This window comes from Schistocerca cancellata, chromosome 10, assembly GCF_023864275.1.
Source record: "Schistocerca cancellata isolate TAMUIC-IGC-003103 chromosome 10, iqSchCanc2.1, whole genome shotgun sequence".
In the NCBI taxonomy this organism is placed as follows: domain Eukaryota; kingdom Metazoa; phylum Arthropoda; class Insecta; order Orthoptera; family Acrididae; genus Schistocerca; species Schistocerca cancellata.
Window position 1 is genome coordinate 3,499,909 of NC_064635.1, and position 17,195 is coordinate 3,517,103.

Sequence of the window (17,195 nt, forward strand, 5' to 3'; positions counted from 1 at the left end):
CCACGGCTGGGCCCGGCATTCGGCAGGCCTGCTGTTCGGATCCCACACGTAGCACTTTCCGGAACGGCCGGTCGCCCTGTCGATCGTCACTCAGCCCGGTCCCGTGTTCCGGCCCCGGCGCCCTCTCCGCCGACGGCGCGACAGACCCTGGCCTCGGACTCCCAGCGACGAGCCACCCCTCTCCCCCACTGCAGTGTGTGGAGCACCCCCGTGGCTCTCTCGCTGCGCTTCACCGCGGACGCCTGCAGAACCACCCCGACGTATTTCCGAACGGCTGGCGCCCCGCCCTCGTGTCGAGTGCAGATCAGTGGTGAGCCCAGCAGCTGCCGGTGGGCACCGAGTCTCTGCAGGTCCGTGTAGCGCACTCAGGGGCCTCGCTGGATGCAGGGGACTGGGCTGGCATTCTTACTCGAGCCCTCCTGCCAGAAACAAAGGACACTTTGTGGCTCCTGCGGCCGTCACTGCCCGCCCGAACAGCGGAGGGGACTGCCGTACTACAGTGTCTCCAATTTGCTTACCGACGAGTGAGAGAGGGAACGGATCGTTTCCGGAGAAGCGCTAGCTCAGCTGGACCATCTATAGAACGGAAGCAGTGGGCACCCCGTTTCGTGCGATTTACAGGAGCCGACCGTATTCCTCTGCTGCGTAAATACGCTTTGCGGCTTTCGAGGAAGGAAGGAAGGAAGGAAAGAGGATCAGAATTCAACGTCCCCTGTCAACAGTGCGGTCCTTAGAGACGCTTGGATTACGAAAGGGTGGGGAAGGAAATCGGTGTGCTCTTTTCAAAGGAACGAATGCAACATTTCCCTGGAGAGATTTAGGGAAGTCACGAATTGATGGGCAGGCGGGGTTTGAACATTCGTTCTCCCGAATGCGAGTCCGGTTTGCTGACCACTTTCTCACCCACCTCCTTTGCGGATTTTAGCGAAACGAAACGGTAGAGTTTTCGGCCAAGAAGGCTGCCCGCGATGGGGAAATTAATCATTGCGTTATACGAACTACCGATTTGTTACTAAAAGTTTCAGGTAAGGAAATAGAGAGTGGTACGAAGCAGGAGACAGACCTGTGCGCAGGTATAACGTCGAGTCTGGGGCTGTAGTAGGAACTGTCGTACCGGGCGTGGCAACCCGTTTGCCTTCGTGACTTAGCGAGCCAGTTTTTGTGTGGGAACCTACTGTTTGACGCGAACTGCGTACCGCGGTGATTGGCGATTTCCACATGTACGAATTAAGACGCCATAGTGACGAAAGAAAGACTGTGCTAGTCATTGAGTATTAACGGCCAGACCGTAGTGTGTGTAGCCGGGCAGTTTCACACTCAGCAGCCGAGCTTGGTAACGAATCTCGTGTTGCAGTTGTCGGATGCTTATTTACGCAAAACTAGCAATGAAATAAGTTAAATTCGGCGATGTCGGCAAAGAAATGCGCAGAAACGCTTCGCGGTATCGGGAGAAAAACAGAAAAGAAAGCAGAAATGTGTCTCTCGGACTCTGTGTGGACCAATGCTTTGTGTTCGGCGGCAGTTGTTAGCTCTGTTAGTCAAGCGCTGGAGCTCTCATATTGTCCTATCTGCATCGAACACACTACGCCCATGCAGTCCCCTTTTTTTTTTTTTTTTTTTTTTTTTTTTTTTTTTTTTTTTTTTTACCTTCGGACCGGTAGTATACGGACTAGCATTACAAACGTGGATAAAGTTGTAGCTGGTTCCTGTTTTCGGTGCCTTTTTTCGCAGTCAGGTGTTTGTGCGGTTTACTTACCTGCTGGATGTCAACTTTGTCATTTGATTTAGAAATGTAACACAGTTCCTCAGTGAAAAACATTACAATATGGTGGCATTTTACACATTACTCTTAAGGTATTTAAATTTTCTTTTGACATGTGACGGTTTATACGAAGGCGTGCTGAAAAGTAATGCCTCTTAATTTTCGTATGAAAACTCGTAAAGCTTTTTAAATAAAAGAAACGTTATCCTTCACGTCTAGATATATTTGCAGCCCTCTGCCGCTAGGGGGCTCGGAATTGTAGCGGTGTGTAGCGGAGCTGTGTCGATGCGTGAGAGACAGCGAGCTGTAGTGGACTGGATGACTGCGGGCAGGGAGCGTCCGCCCGCGCGTCGAGCAGCCTCGCCTCCAGCACGACAACGCCAGACTGCAGGCGAGCGCTGGCGCGGCTGCGGCGGCCCGGCCCGGCGCCTCGGGTTCGTCCCGACCTGGCCCCCGTCGAAAACTCTGAGAACGTCTTGTAGGACGTGACTGTGATGGTGGTGAAGCGTCCACGTAGACTGGGCGGCAGCACTGGCGCCGTGGACTGCCGCCAGCACAACAAATACCGTAGGAGACGAGTGTTTCATGTAAACCTGTTGAGGTTCCGAGGGTACTGAGAACATGTTAGCGCGCACATAATGAAGATGGACGAAACGGAACTGATCTGAACAGCGTGTAGGAACAAAGATGGAGAAGCAGTCAAAGATAACACACACATAATTCGCCACTTATCGATATCATTTAAATGGGTTCGACCAACTTAACAAAATCATTGCGTGAATTGTCAGATGTAAGGTGACAAGGAAGATTGCATGTTGGTAGCAGATGCAACTCCGTGGCTTTTTCATGTAATAGTCTCGATCGTAAAGCTTTTTAAACAAGATTACCGGTTTCAACCGTGCAGTAATCATCTTCGTAATCTACAATAGAAGTAAAAGAGAAAAATCGTTATTGTTTCATTCCTAAACACCATTGGTAGTTTCCTATGTAAGGCACTCGCCATACGTTGACTGCGTGGGCTATTTTTTTATATTGTCTGTACGCTATTTGCAGTTGTTACTCGGAGATGGAGAGACTTCCACAGGATAGAGCAGCGTGCAGAGCTGCATCAAACCAGCCTGTGGACTGAAGACAGCAGCAACAACAACAACAACAACGACGACGACGCCAGTTAGGCTTAATCGATGTTGTAAAGGCCTCTATATGCCAAATTGTGATCCAGGTGACATCGTGTTGATGTTTCACAGGGTCCAGCACGTACAGTTGGTCTCACGTGGACCCAAAGATGCGCCAAACGAGGACATACGGGCGCTAACTGGCCGTGTAAAATAGCGGTAGAGGGCGAGTGCTTCGCCGTTAAGCGAAATTGTGGATTCTCGTGAAACTGCTCGTGCTATGTTGTTCCTCTTCAGGAGACAGTGGAAGATAGAGCTTTGAGCCGGCGTTTCGAACCAGAGTCCGGCCATCGTGATTTAGGTTCTCCGTGGTCTCGCTACATCGCTTGAGGCAAATGACGGGTGTTTCCTTTGGCAGGTCACGGCCGCTTTCCCTCCCCATCCTTCCGTAATCCGAGCTTGTGCTCCGTCTCTAATGACCTCGTCGTCGACGGGACTTTAAACACTAATGTCCTCCTCCTCCAGGTTTGAGCTCTGAACGATAACCTGCATTGTCTTCGTGCACGACAGCTGAAAGGTGCAACTGGAAAACGTTAAAAGTGCCACGTCAGGCATTTGTCAAGAGAATGAAGAAACAATGCCACTGTGTTTGTGCATAGTGATGTAGAAGATGCTCTGATGATGCCCAGAATTACCTTGCTCATCGCATCACTTCGAAAAATGAGACAAATTAGAAATTCGTGAAAACGTTCCAAGTGGAAGTAAGTGTTTACAGGTTGAGTCTTTGCTAGTAATGATGTTCGTTTACGCGAATAGTGTGGTTACCGGGTTCGAAAGACTGGTTCCTCTTTAGACAATACATTTGTTGTTGCTTACGTTAGTAATGATATGTAAACGTCAACACCAGTCTGAGGATGAACCTGTCTATTCTGAACCGCTAACGGCGCTATTCGTCTAAGTAAACAGCATTATTATTACCAGTGGCGGCTGGTTGCTGCTTCCTTCTTTGCGATGATGCGCAGTGTAAACCGCCACGGTGAGTGATCGACAAAACAGCAGTGAGGAAGTATTTGCTCCAAGTGCCATTAACACTGACGCACAGCGTGTCATTTCCGATAACACAAGCACAGAACTACAGCATTAGGTTTTAACTATTAGGACTGTAGTCCACAGAAACCGGTCCGCGTATTTTTAAAATTTCTGAGCTCCAGAAGAAAACTCAGCTCGGCACAAAAAATCATCGCCGTCTGCTGACGAACGTTTGAAAGGCTTTGTACGCGTTTTGGCGCGTGGAGCAGATCTACCGACGTGCAACAGGGAACACTCGTTTTGTGGGAAAAAATAACGCTTCGAACGTTTTCCATTTGCACTCTGCTGTACTGGCGTGGCCTTGTAAGCGGCCCGCAAGTGGTTCACTCACTTTACGGTGTCGATGTCCGCGGTGTGCGGCTGTTAGTACACATCAGTTGCGACCACTTTCTGCTGCTTGCGATGTTACCTTTCTCTTTACGAATCTAACGCCGAGGTTTTGCCTCCTTGATTTATTTATCGGTATTTTCCAGAGACTCCGCGGCAGATCTCGCTCCGCTTGCGGCGCAGTTTACCGTAGCTGCTACAGCGAGCGAGGATGGCACGTCTCTGCCGTCTGCGGGAAAAGTCGTCCGACAGACGCACACACTTAACTCCTAACCACACTCGCTGTGTACACTGACACTAGTACACTACCACCCCGAAAACAGAAACCCTCTGAAACTGATTCTCTCCAATGTTTCTATAAAATTTTGTTACGGAATGGATAAAAGAAAAGATGGTCTCACTAACAATAAATACTCTAACGTCGAAGAGAGACGAAAGTAACAAAAAGTAGCAGAAACTCGTCATCAGAATTGGCGACCACGGAGTTAGGAATTCTGCTACCTAGGCAGCAAAATAACACGTGATGGATGCAGCAAGGAGGACATAAAAAGCAGACTAGCTCAGGCGAAAAGGTCACTCCTGGCCGAGAGAAGCCAACTGGTACGATACATAGGTCTTAATTTAAGGAAGAAATTGGGGCACAGCATTGAGAGACAGTGAAACGTGGAGTGTGGGGAAAATCAGAACAGAATAGAATTGAAGCTAAAGGTGATGTCGAAAATTCAGTGGACTGACAGAATCGGCGACGAAGGGAATACATGGAAATGACTGACAACAGGAAGGGAAACAATGATAGCATACTTGTTAAAACATCACTGAATAAGCTTCGTGGTACTAAAGGGAGCTGTAGAGGGTAAAAGCAGTAGAGGGCGACAGAGATTGAAATACATCCAGCAAATAATTGACGACGTAGGTTGCAAGTGCTATTCTGGGATGAACAGATTGCCCCAGGAGAGGAATTCGTGGTAGCCAGCATCAAACAAGCCAAAAAAGTTAACAACGGCCATTTAAACAGAGTTTCTGGAATTAAAGGAAAACAGAGAAAATCTACTGGAACACTGTTCACGAACATGTTTTGCTATCAAATAATGTTCAATTAAGTAAACTAAAAGAAAAAAATAAAGACTTCCAGTAAAAAGTGACACTAAGTACGTGAACGGAGCAACTAAGCTCTTTTATTTTCATTCATCACAGTCAAGACGTACCTTCTTCCTAATAGAACGCATTTTGACAACGTATTTTTCACGTTTAGAATCTGTTTCGGTAGTTTCTGGTGCCTTTAACGCGTTGACACACGTGGCATCGCGACTGACACCGCCGAAATTTTTGGCTCACTCTGCCCCTCTTCCACGTGCACGGCCGATTCGTCGACCCTGCTGTCATACGGAAAATTTTTGGAAAGAACTTCGTTAATAACAGTTTGCAAGTCCCGAGAAAAAAGTAGTGGAATTCATTTTCCTGCCTTTGATATTTGGTTTGATCAAAGCCATCCCGAGTTGTTTTTATAAAATCTCGATGTGGTATCTTACTATTCTTATTTACAACCAGCCAGATTCCCTTACTATTTCTAGGTTTTCTACTACCTTCTTATCGTCCTTTATTTCTCCCCGTGAGTATCATTATCAGACATTTCTAATCAAATGGTTCAAATGGTTCTGAGCACTATGGGACTTAACTTCTGAGGTCATCAGTCCCCTAGAATTTAGAACTACTTAAACCTAACTAACCTAAGGACAGCACACAACACCCAGCCATCACGAGGCAGAGAAAATCCCTGACCCCGACGGGAATCGAACCCGGGAACCCGGGCGTGGGAAGCGAGAACGCTACCGCACGACCACGAGATGCGGGCCAGAATTCGAACCTGCGACCGTAGCAGTCGCGCGGTTCCAGACTGAAGCGCCCAGAACCGCTCGGCCACACAGTCCAGCTATCAGATATTTCTGTTTCACTGTTATTAAAGTCGGCTGCTTCTTGAAAAGAATCTACTGAATCCGTTGAGTCAGTCTTCACTGGCTAATAATAACTCCACACTTACATTCTGTCTGAAATAATTAAAATCAATTTATGGTGACAAGTAAGAAAAGTTAAAACTTCGTGGGGTGGATTTCTACGTGTGCGTGATTACTCTGCTTCACAATAAAGTGCCTGGTAAAGGGTTCAATGAACCACCTTCAAGCTGTCCTCTACCGTTCCACTCTCAAACGGCGCGCGGGAAAAACGAGCACTTAAATTTTTTCTGTGCGAGCTCTGATTTCTCTTATTTTATCTTGATGATCATTTCTCCATATCTAGGTGGGTGCCAACAGAATGTTTTCGCAATCGGAGGAGAAAACTGGTGATTGAAATTTCATGAGAAGATCCCGTCGCAGCGAAAAACGCCTTTGTTTTAATGGTAGCCACTCCAATCCACGTATCATGTCTGAGGCACTCTCTCTACTATTTCGCGATAGTACAAAACGAGCCGCCCTTCTTTGAACTTTTTCGATGTCATCCGTCAGTCCCACCTGATGCCGATCCCACACCGCACAGCAGTACTCCAGAATAGGGCGGACAAGCGTGGCGTAAGCAGTCTCTTTAGTAGACCTGTTGCACCTTCTAAGTGTTCTGCCAATCAATCGCAGTCTTTGGTTTGCTCTACCCACAATATTATCTATGTGATCGTTCCAGTTTAGGTTATTTGTAATTGTTATCCCTAAGTATTTAGTTGAATATTTGTGTGACTTATCGCGTAATCGAAATTTAGGGGATTTCTTTTGGTACTCATGTCAATAACTTCACACTTTTCTTTATCCAGGGTCAATTGCCACTTTTCGCACCGTACAGATATCTTACATAAATCATTTTGCAAGTCGTGTTTTGGTCGTCTGATGACTTTACAAGACGGTAAATGACAACATCACCTGCTAACAATCTAAGACGGCTACTCAGATTGTCTCCTACGCCATTAATATATATCAGGAACAATAGAGGGCCTATAACACTTCCTTGGGGTACGCCGGATATTCTTTCTGTTTTACTCGATGACTTTCCGTCTATTACTACGAACTGTGACCTTTGTGAGAGGAAATCACGAATCTAGTCGCGCAACCGAGGTGATATTCCATAGGCACGCAGTTTGATTAGAAGACGCTTGTGAGGAACGGTGTCGAAAGCTTTCTGGAAATCTAAAAATATGGAATCAATTGACATCCCCTGTCGATAGCACTCATTACTTCATGAGCATAAAGAGCTAGTTGTGGTTCACGAGAACGATATTTTCTGAAACCATGCTAACTGTGTGTCAATAAATCGTTTTCTTTGAGGTAATTCATAATGTTCGAACACAGTATATGTTCCAAACCCCTACTGCAAATCGACGTTAGTGATATGGCCTGTGAATCAGCGGATTACTCCTACTTCACGTTTTGGATATTGGTGTCACTTGGGCAATTTTCCACTCTTTAGGTACGGATCTTTCTATGAGCGAGCAGTTGTACATATTTGCTAAATATAGAGCTATTGTATCAGCGTACTCTGAAAGGTATACAATCTGCACCGGAGGCCTCGCCTTTACTGAGGGATTTAATCTGCTTTGCTACGCCAAGGATATCTACTTCTTTGCTTCTTACCTTGGCAGTTGTCCTTGATTGGAATTCTGGAATATTTACTTCGTCTTCTTTGGAGAAAGACTTTCGGAAAACCGTGTGTAATAACTCTGCTTTAGTGGCACTGTCATCAGTGACTTCACCGTTCTTATCGCGCATTGAAGGTATTGATTACGTCTTGCCACTGCAGTGCTTTATGTATGACCAGAATCTTTTTGGGTTTTCTGCCAGATTCTGAGACAGAGTTTCGTTGTGAAAATTGTTAAAAGAATTTCGCATTGAAGTACGCGCTATATTTCGAACTTCTGCAAAACTTTGCCAGTCTTGGGGATTTTACGATGTTTTAAATTTGGCATGCTTTTTTCGTTGCTTCTGCAACAGCGATCTGACCCGTTTATGTACCATGGGGGATCAGTACCATCACTTATTATGTGGTATATATATCTCTCAACTGCAGTCGATACTAACTTTTTAAAAACATCTCCACATCTTTTTTTAAATAGATATACTGTGCGTTTCTCTTTGATGGTTGTAGGTGTTACGGTATTCAGCCTGGCAACTGCTGCCTTGTGGTCGCTAACCCCTGTATTCGTCACGATACTCACTATTTGCCCAGGATTATTTGTTGGTAAGAAGTCAAGTGTGCTTTCGCAACCGTTTACGCTTCGAGTAGGCTTATGACGTAATTGTTCAAAATAATTTTCTGAGAAAGCATTCAGTACTATTTCGGATGACGCTTTATGCCTGCCATCGGCTTTAAACGTTTAATGTTTCCAGCATATCGAGGGTAGATTTCGACCACAAATTCTACGTTTGTACAGAAAGAATGGTCGCTGGTTAGCAGGCACGTGCACAGTGCAAAACTGTAGGCGGTACTAAGACTACATCGGAGCGGAATGGAGGAGTGACGGAACTGGAAACAAGAGCGACGCGTGAGGTAATTAATTGCTGCACGAATGTAGTTGAGGGTTAATAGGCAAGCCTGTGTCGGTGACGTTAGTACAGTTATAGAACGTAATTTATGCTCAGGCTTAATGACTCCTCTGGAAGGAAGAGAGGGCAAGTCTGCTGTTTAAAAATCAACATAGATTCCACAGTCACAGGTATCAGAGTAGTTCCCCTACTCACAGAAATACCGATTCGTATTTCCTTTAGTTGAAATTACCTAAAAAAAATTATTAAAAAAGCTATTGTGTATGCAGTTGGATGCTTGCTTGAGATAAAGCGCATTCTGTATGTTTGGTGTTTTTATAGATCGTAATATGTGTCCTGACGTCCGAAACTAGTAGTGAACTGTATTGTCGCTGTAACAGACAAGCAGCCATTGATGTCCAGCCTTTCGCTTATGTCTCGGTAGTAGTGTCAGCGATCTCACCCCAAATAGTACGTTCTGCCTGGTGTGTGAAGGGACGTGTCAGACAGTTGCGTCCGCAGCTCGTGGTCTAGTGGCTGGATCACGGGGTCCCGGGTTCGATTACCGGCAGGGTAGGAGATTTTCTCTGCCCGGGGATTGAGTGTTTGTGTTGTCCTCACCACCACCAGCACCACCACCATCACCATCATTTTCACGATCGTTCGTGACAGTGGCTAGATTGGACTGTGTAAAAATTGGGACTTTGTACGGGCACTGATGACCGTCCAGTTGAGAGCCCCACAAACCAATCGTCGTCGTCGTCGTCGTCGTCGTCGTCGTCGTCGTCGTCATCATCATACAGTTCTTACGGACGCAGCGTCCGGTATTGTCTCTGTCGGCCTGCTGGCCGCTGGAGCGCCAGTAGTATGGGAAAGTGTGTCCCGTAGACGGCCGGCTATACTGTTGTTTACACGTACACTGCAAATTATATCTAATTACCGCAGAACGCGCTTGTAGCAATTTAATCCTAAACACTCGAGTAATGTACTGTTTTCATTGTTCGCAGGTATGGAACCAAACTCGTCGTAGGGACTGGAATCAGCTGGATGCATCACCTGTTTCATGCGGTAGGGTTGGACCTTCGTATGGCTTTTACTGTCTTCTTGCGCAGTCAGATAACAGTTGTCCGTTATCGCAAACAGAGATGTGTCAGCACTGCGACGGTACTGCCTATCGCTTTCGAAGCTATAATTTTATCAGCGAAGCTGAACAACGGTTTCACAAGTTGCTGGGGTTGGTGTCTTTCCGAAGCAGCAGCGTGATCAGTATACGCTCTTCTCGCGCTGCAATGTTCATATTTATTAGCGGAGACGCTTATCGCTCTTGCGTGACAGGCATTTTCATTACATGATCCCAGATTTTGTACCGTTTCATTTTAACGCAAGAACCATTCACTTCCTGATTTTTACGTGAAATGAAGTGGTACTTGTATTTAGCTTACGTGTCCTGCCCACGTTTGTGTTCTCTCTCCAGGTGGCCACGTGTCAAAAAGTGAAGACTACGACTTGCGAGTATTCCACCATATTTGCGACGTTCCATGCCTTAATTTTCCTTTCTTGTTGTACCAAACATCTGCACAACTGCTCCACAGTTCACACTTAAGTGCGTGGCAGAGGATTAATTGAACGACTTTCACTCTGTTCCTCTCCCGTGCCACTGTCGAACAGCGCGCGGAAAAAATGAACACTTCAATGTGACCGTTAGAGCTCTGATTATGACGATGATCTGCCCTCCGTGTGCAGGTAGGTGTCAATAAAATATTTTCACTTTGGGAGGAGAACTTTACAGATTCGAATTTCGCGAAAAGATCCCGCCGCAACGAAAGATGCCTTTGTTTTAATGACTGCCACCTAACTCTCCTATCGTATCCGTGACACACACTCCTCCCTGTTTCGCGATGATACAAAAGGAGCTGCCCCAAGCCGCTGCGGTCACTGCAGACTGCTACCTGTTGACACACAACACATGGTATGAAGACGACATCGTCTGGAACAGCGTGACCGCTACGGTCGCAGGTTCGAATCCTGCCTCGGGCATGGATGTGTGTGATGTCCTTAGGTTTAAGTAGTTCTAAGTTCTAGGGGACTGATGACCTCAGATGTTAAGTTCCATAGTGCCCAGAGCCATTTGAACCATTTTTTTGAAGACGGCATCGTTTTCGTGAAAGGCTTGTTTTTCTTGTGTCTTTATTCCGCAGCTGCGCGGAGTCTGCACGGTTAATATCAGAATGGGCACGGTTAATTTAGGTGGTGTCCGGACGGCCTTCGTCCAGCCGCCCTGTTGCCTCCGGGACGGAATGTGTGTACCCCAGCTGTCTGCGTGCAGTTTTGTTCGCTTGGATGTGTGCGAAAGTTTTCTAAATCTTCCCATGTCGTGTAACGGAGGCGGTACTCGGGTAACAATCCGGTATTCACCTAGTGGGATGTGGCAAAGCGCCTGAAAATCACATCCACGCCTAGCGCCGCGCGTCCCCTTGTTTTCTCGCGAAAACCAGTTCCGTGCACTCAGAGTGTCACTATTCGAAAATGACTGTGCGACCATCACGAAGCCAACAGTCTCTACGTTTCACGTAGTGATGGCGAGGGAGACGCGGGCATGTACACTCGCGTGGCCCTCGATGAACACACGAATGCGGTAGACCAGGACGTCTATAATGTTGGAACGAGGTACCCTCCACCGTGCACCGTATACGGGCTTGCGGAGTAGGCTGGTTTGTTATATTGGAAGGCATGTAAAATGCAGCGTCTTTCACGTAAACGTGGTTCAGCATAACGTCATTTTCCGGAGATGTATAAAGGCTGAAGGTTCACACTTCCTAAGACCTTACAATATTCGTCTGAGTCCCGCAAGATTCTTGCTACTGTTGATTTTCTTGTTGTGATGTCCAAAGACACTCAGTGACTGCACTGCAGCGACCTGACAGATTCGCCGTTTATCTGAATTCCTAATAGCGTTTTAACTTACCGATGTTTTTCTTTCCTGATCGGTTATTTAACTTAGTGCTACCGTAATAGATTCCTCACACACCTCTTTATCTCGCAACACATTAAACTAGTGTTTCATAAAACCCAGCCCTCGTAAATTTTACGGATCAGAGATACTTTTTACGTTATTTCTGCGTCGAATTCGAACTTTCATTATCGTTCAGTCGTACACTGATCAGCCAGAACATTGTGACTGCCGACCTGCTACCGACATAGAATCGTCCAGGCGATAGCAGCGTCGCCTGGCGAGGAATGGCTTCTAGTCAGACACACGCACGGTACGTGCAGTACGACTCAGCGGGTTGAGTGAGGAGTGCGCGCGATCTATCTGAGTTTGACCGAGGGTAAACTGCGGGGGCTCGGAAACTGCTCGACTTGCCGGGTTTTAGAGGAGTGCCGTGGTGAGGGTCTTTAAATGCGTTGGCGAAGCGAAGGGGAAGCCGCGTCCAGGCGTCGCGGGCTGGCTAGTCTGTAAAACAGGGCAGGCGGAACCGACATCGGACTTCAATTCTCGGCAGCTTACAAGTGTGATCGAACACACAGTGCGCCCAACACTCCGGCTCCAGTGTGTTCTGTGGAACATTCGTGTGGGCATCCGTGGCTCCAGTGCAGCTCGCGCAAGGCACCGACGGCAGTGGCATTTTACAGCAACATAATGCGCCATGCCACAAGTCAAAGAGCGTGACGAGTGGTCCGAGGAATACAATGGCGAGTTCCAGTTGATGTGCTGCCCCCAACTCGCCAAATTTGAACGCGATCGAACACATCTAGGATGTGACTGATCGTGGCCTCAGAGCCCATCGCCCCATTCCCTGGAATCTGCGGGAATCTGGTCACACGGGTGTGCAGATGTGGTTGGTACCAGCGACTTGCCAATGCCTCATTACTTCCGTGCCCCGACGCTTCGCCGCTGTTTTACTCGCGACAGAGGTGGACGTACCGGCAAGAGGCAGGTGGTCACAATCTTCTGGCTGGTCAGTGTCAGAATGCTTGTAGAATTATTTCTTCAGTAGACGAATTTCAATCATGTCGGGTAAAAATATTTTCGATAGCAATTCACCGCACAACAAGAGATTAATATTCGACAACTTCGCAAAGATTTGTTGTAGGTTCGCAATACTCGTACTACTGCCACGTATTTGAATGTCACAGTAATCAACAAGGCTCTGGAAGCAAACTTATTTTTTTAAAAAAATCTTTATTTTCATAATAGTAATAATTATACAAAATAACCCACCACCTTAATGATTAGTGGGTCTTATATTTCTTAGTGTTATAATGGCACCTTCTACATTTTACTTGACTACAGACAGTAGTATATTTATTACTAGGCAGACTACTTCTAATTTTACTAGTGTTAGCATAATTTCTAGTATCTACGAGCGGTTAGTATTGACTGCCTGCAGCGTTACAGTCGTGCCAGTGTTAATAATATAAACCTACTAGGGTGCCTAGCTCATAGAGCTAATCCCTATGAGCACAGGGCACAGGGCAGGCAAGAACTTATTTATCGCTGCAGGTTCCCAACTTACTATCCTCTTCTATTTAACTAAATCTACTACCTATTCTACGTCATTGTTGGTTCGTTGTCTCAGTTCGTGATGATCACCGCAGTCCCCCTAGTCCTGCACGTGGCGGATTCCAACTGTAAAGTCGACCTGTCCACGAACAGGCGGTATGGGGTTGGGGTGGTGGTCGCGATCGGCGATTTCTAGTTATCTAGTCACGAAGGTCTCTCAGAAAAGTTGTTAATACTTTTTGTGATACCTCGTTGGCTAGCGTGTTCAGTCTCTGAAAAATTGGTTCAAATGGCTCTGAGCACTATGGGACTCAACTTCTGAAGTCATCAGTCCCCTAGAACTTAGAACTAGTTAAACCTAACTAACCTAAGAACATCACAAACATCCATGCCCGAGGCAGGATTCGAACCTGCGACCGTAGCGGTCTTGCGGTTCCAGACTGCAGCGCCTTTAACCGCACGGCCACTTCGGCCGGCAGTCTCTGAAAGGTCTCCTCTTGTCTTAGTAGGTCATAGGTGTTTGTACTTGGTAGTTGTCGTCTCAGTGTGTCTGCTACATCATCGAAAAGGGGGCACTCGTAAACCACATGGTCAGGAGTATCCTCTGATGCGCCACAGCCACACGCGGGCGTCCCCTTTTTCCCAAACCGACATAGATAAGTCGGATAGGGGCCATGACCAGTGAGAAAGTGGAACAATTCCCGAGTTGGCTCGAAGTATCTCATTTTAATTCTTTCCTTAACATCTGGTAGGAATTGAAAGGTTCTTCTACCAGCTTCATCTGACTCTCATAACTCCTGCCATAGATCTTCACCCCTTCCCCTTATCTCCCCCTTTTCCCTAACTGGTGCCCCAATAATTTCCTCTACTTTTGTGATATTATCTTTCTTGTCCCAGTACCATGCGGCCTGTTCCCTTATCTTTATATCCAGAGGACACCTATTATGATTAACAGGGCTCCTCTCGGAGATGTTCTGTATGCTCCCACGGACCTTAGTGACATGTTCCTCTGTACTCTCACCGTCACGGCGGGCACCACTCTCGTGAGCCTGTGAGCCCAGACTGCCGAGCCGTAACCCACTATCGACGTCAGTATACTATTATGATAAAGCTTAATTAGATGAGGCGGAAGCTGAAATCTCTTATGTCCGATGGAAATGAGGTTGTTTAGTAGTTGTAGTGCTTTCTACGGTTACGGTTTCAATGTGCCTCGCGAAGTTCCACCTTTCATCGATGATGATTCCCAAGTAGCGCGTTTCTCGTCTCCGAAGAACTGGCGTACCGTCAATTCTCACGGTCGGATATCTCACTAGCTGTCCTTTGATTAATAGGTAAGTCGACTTGGTTGGTGAGATAGTCATCTTGGTGTTGCGGCACCATAGTTGTAGTTTGTCTATTGCTCTCTCTATTTTCGGTTCTATGTCCTCGCGACTTCGGCCGCCGACCAGCAGGAGGAGGTCATCAGCGTAGGCTATCACATCTAGCACCTCTTCGCTCTGTTGCAGGCTGTCCAGAAGAGGCTCCATGTGGATGTCCCAGCAAACTTCTCTGATACTGAACTGATACAACATTATTACTGTGGTGTCACCGCCAGACACTCTACACTTGCTAGGTGGTAGTCTTTAAATCGGCCGCGGTCCGTTGGTATACGTCAGACCCGCGTGTCGCCACTATCAGTGATTGCAGACCGAGCACCGCCACGCGGTAGGTCTAGTCTCACTAGCACTCGCCCCAGTTGTACAGCCGACTTTGCTAGCGATGGTTCACTGACTACATACGCTCTCATTTGCAGAGACGACAGTATAGCATAGCCTTCAGCTACGTCATTTGCTACGACGTAGCAAAGCGCCATATTCAGTAATTAGAATGCATCCTGAACAGATAATATTGTGAATCATGTACCGTCAAGTGCGACGTGTATCTTTAATGGATTAAAGTTGAATATCAAACTAGCTACGTCCCCTTTCTGAATTCTAATTCCTTGCCATGTTCCAGACCTCACGTCAGTATAGTTCTTCCCTCCTCACGCCAGCCTGCGTGAGCTAAAACGCGTGCATTTCGGCCTCCTCTAGTAACACAACAATTACAACATGGGACATAATTGTTCATTTTTTCATTTCTTAAACATTTATGAGCGGCATTTTGACACACTCAAGAGCATCTTTGAGAGACACGGCTGTCGCGTCGACAATAACTTGATCCGCCGTTTCAGTGTCTGCAATTGCGCCAGAAGATTCTTTCGCTGATTCCCGAGTTCTGTAATGAACTCGAGAGAAACAGAAAAAAAAAACAGAAAAAATTTGTGGTATCCTGCAAAGCACACTAGGTATAATAGAGCTATTTATGCTTCGTTGAAATAATTGTCTTAACTTCTGCAACATACGTCGTGAGTGAGCCATAAAGCGTAGTGGAACTAGTTCAGATGTTGAAACTCTATACTGTATGTAGATGTATAAGCAATGTGACGAGGTAGGTCACTGTGCAGAACTGCTATTCGACTAGAAGCAAACTGCGCACTGCAGCTGACCTCGGCCCCTTGAAACTTGTCACAGTATAGGAGTGGCCGCCTTTGGCAGCCGAGTTGCTACTGCTGGTGACGAGGCCAGCGTAGTCACTGTTTACACGTGTGTGCGTCTCTGCTCCTACTGCCTCCAGCCGGTCGGCTCACGGCGCCGCGTATTTAGCAGAGTTTGCCCCCAGGCCACTTCTCACATTCGCATAGCTGATGTTCTACATTCAGGTCTTATCGTTTCGAGAATGCGATAAGACGTTGTAATGATGGCCGACATAATAGTTAGTCGTACAGTTAGCTAATCGGTGATGCACGGAGCTGCGCAGAGTACGGCGGGCGCCGGGACACTTGAAATTTTAGCAGCTCTATCCGATCCTGCGTCAGCTGATGCTTATGTACACCGGCAGCGCATTTTGCACCGTTACGTTTTAAGAAGTCACACAGAAAATGCTGCGTTTTTCACAGACGTGTACCTTTTATTTTTGTTTACTCGCTGCGCGTAACTCAGGATCACATTTGAACTTATTGTTCGTCCCCAACCTCCTCCGTACGTTCACTGGCTTTTGGCGGTGACGCTACACCTACATCGTACTCCGCAAGCCACCTAATGGTGTGTGGCGGAGGGTACTTTCTGTACCGCAATCTGATCCCTTCAACCCTCTTCCACTCGCGAATAGTGCTACCAGTTTCTATTAGGTCTTCGTGACCTCCTTTTATCTAGCTGTTGCAATTTTTTAACGGGAAGGGCGAGTTAAGAAATTAGCGTATTGGGCTGTTGTCCTTTCTCTGAAGCTAACTGTATGTGTGATTTTGTTCTTCTTTTGATACGGTAGGTGTTCTCTGAGTTATTTTCACCCAAATTCCATAGTCTGTTTTGTGCTAAGATTTCGTGTGGGAATTTTTCGTTCTAGTTTTTAAATAATTTTTATTCGCGGTCTACCACCAGTTACACTGGTTTCACATCCTTAAAGAGCTCCGGCTTTAACAGCTGTGCTGTAATATCCCCATTTCCTCATACACGCACATTTCCGCATCCTCCTATCTCGCGGTACATTTGATTTTAAATTCACGTTCATCCAGCTCTCTTTGTTTTCTGCAGCCACGCCTGTGTGCTCCTCGTAGTTGTGCACTTTCTCCTTTAACTGACCCATTTACCCTCACGGACGGAACAATTTGCCCTAGATATTTCAAGCTGTTTGCTTCGGAGATTTTGCCCAATTCGGTGATTAAGAAAGTTTATTCATGAATTTACAACGCAGAGCGTCTTGTAGTGTGGAATTAGAATCCCAGTTTTTGCCGCTTTTCCTGGGGTTTCTCTACACACTTGATTGTTGCGGGTGGCATTGCAGTGTCGTCAGCAAATGTTACGCAGTGTAGGGGGGAATGT

The 17,195-nt window shown here is 46.7% G+C and overlaps 1 protein-coding gene across 1 annotated transcript in view; it reads left to right on the plus strand.

Moving 5' to 3' along the window:
• The window catches only part of LOC126106792 (alpha-(1,6)-fucosyltransferase), a 345,214-nt gene that overhangs the window by 195,414 nt on the left and 132,605 nt on the right, over positions 1-17,195 (plus strand). Inside the window, exon 4 of the mRNA XM_049913180.1 lies at positions 9,800-9,860. Within this exon, the coding sequence (XP_049769137.1) occupies positions 9,840-9,860 (21 nt within the window). The 5' untranslated portion in view covers positions 9,800-9,839. The remainder of the gene's footprint in view (positions 1-9,799; positions 9,861-17,195) is intronic.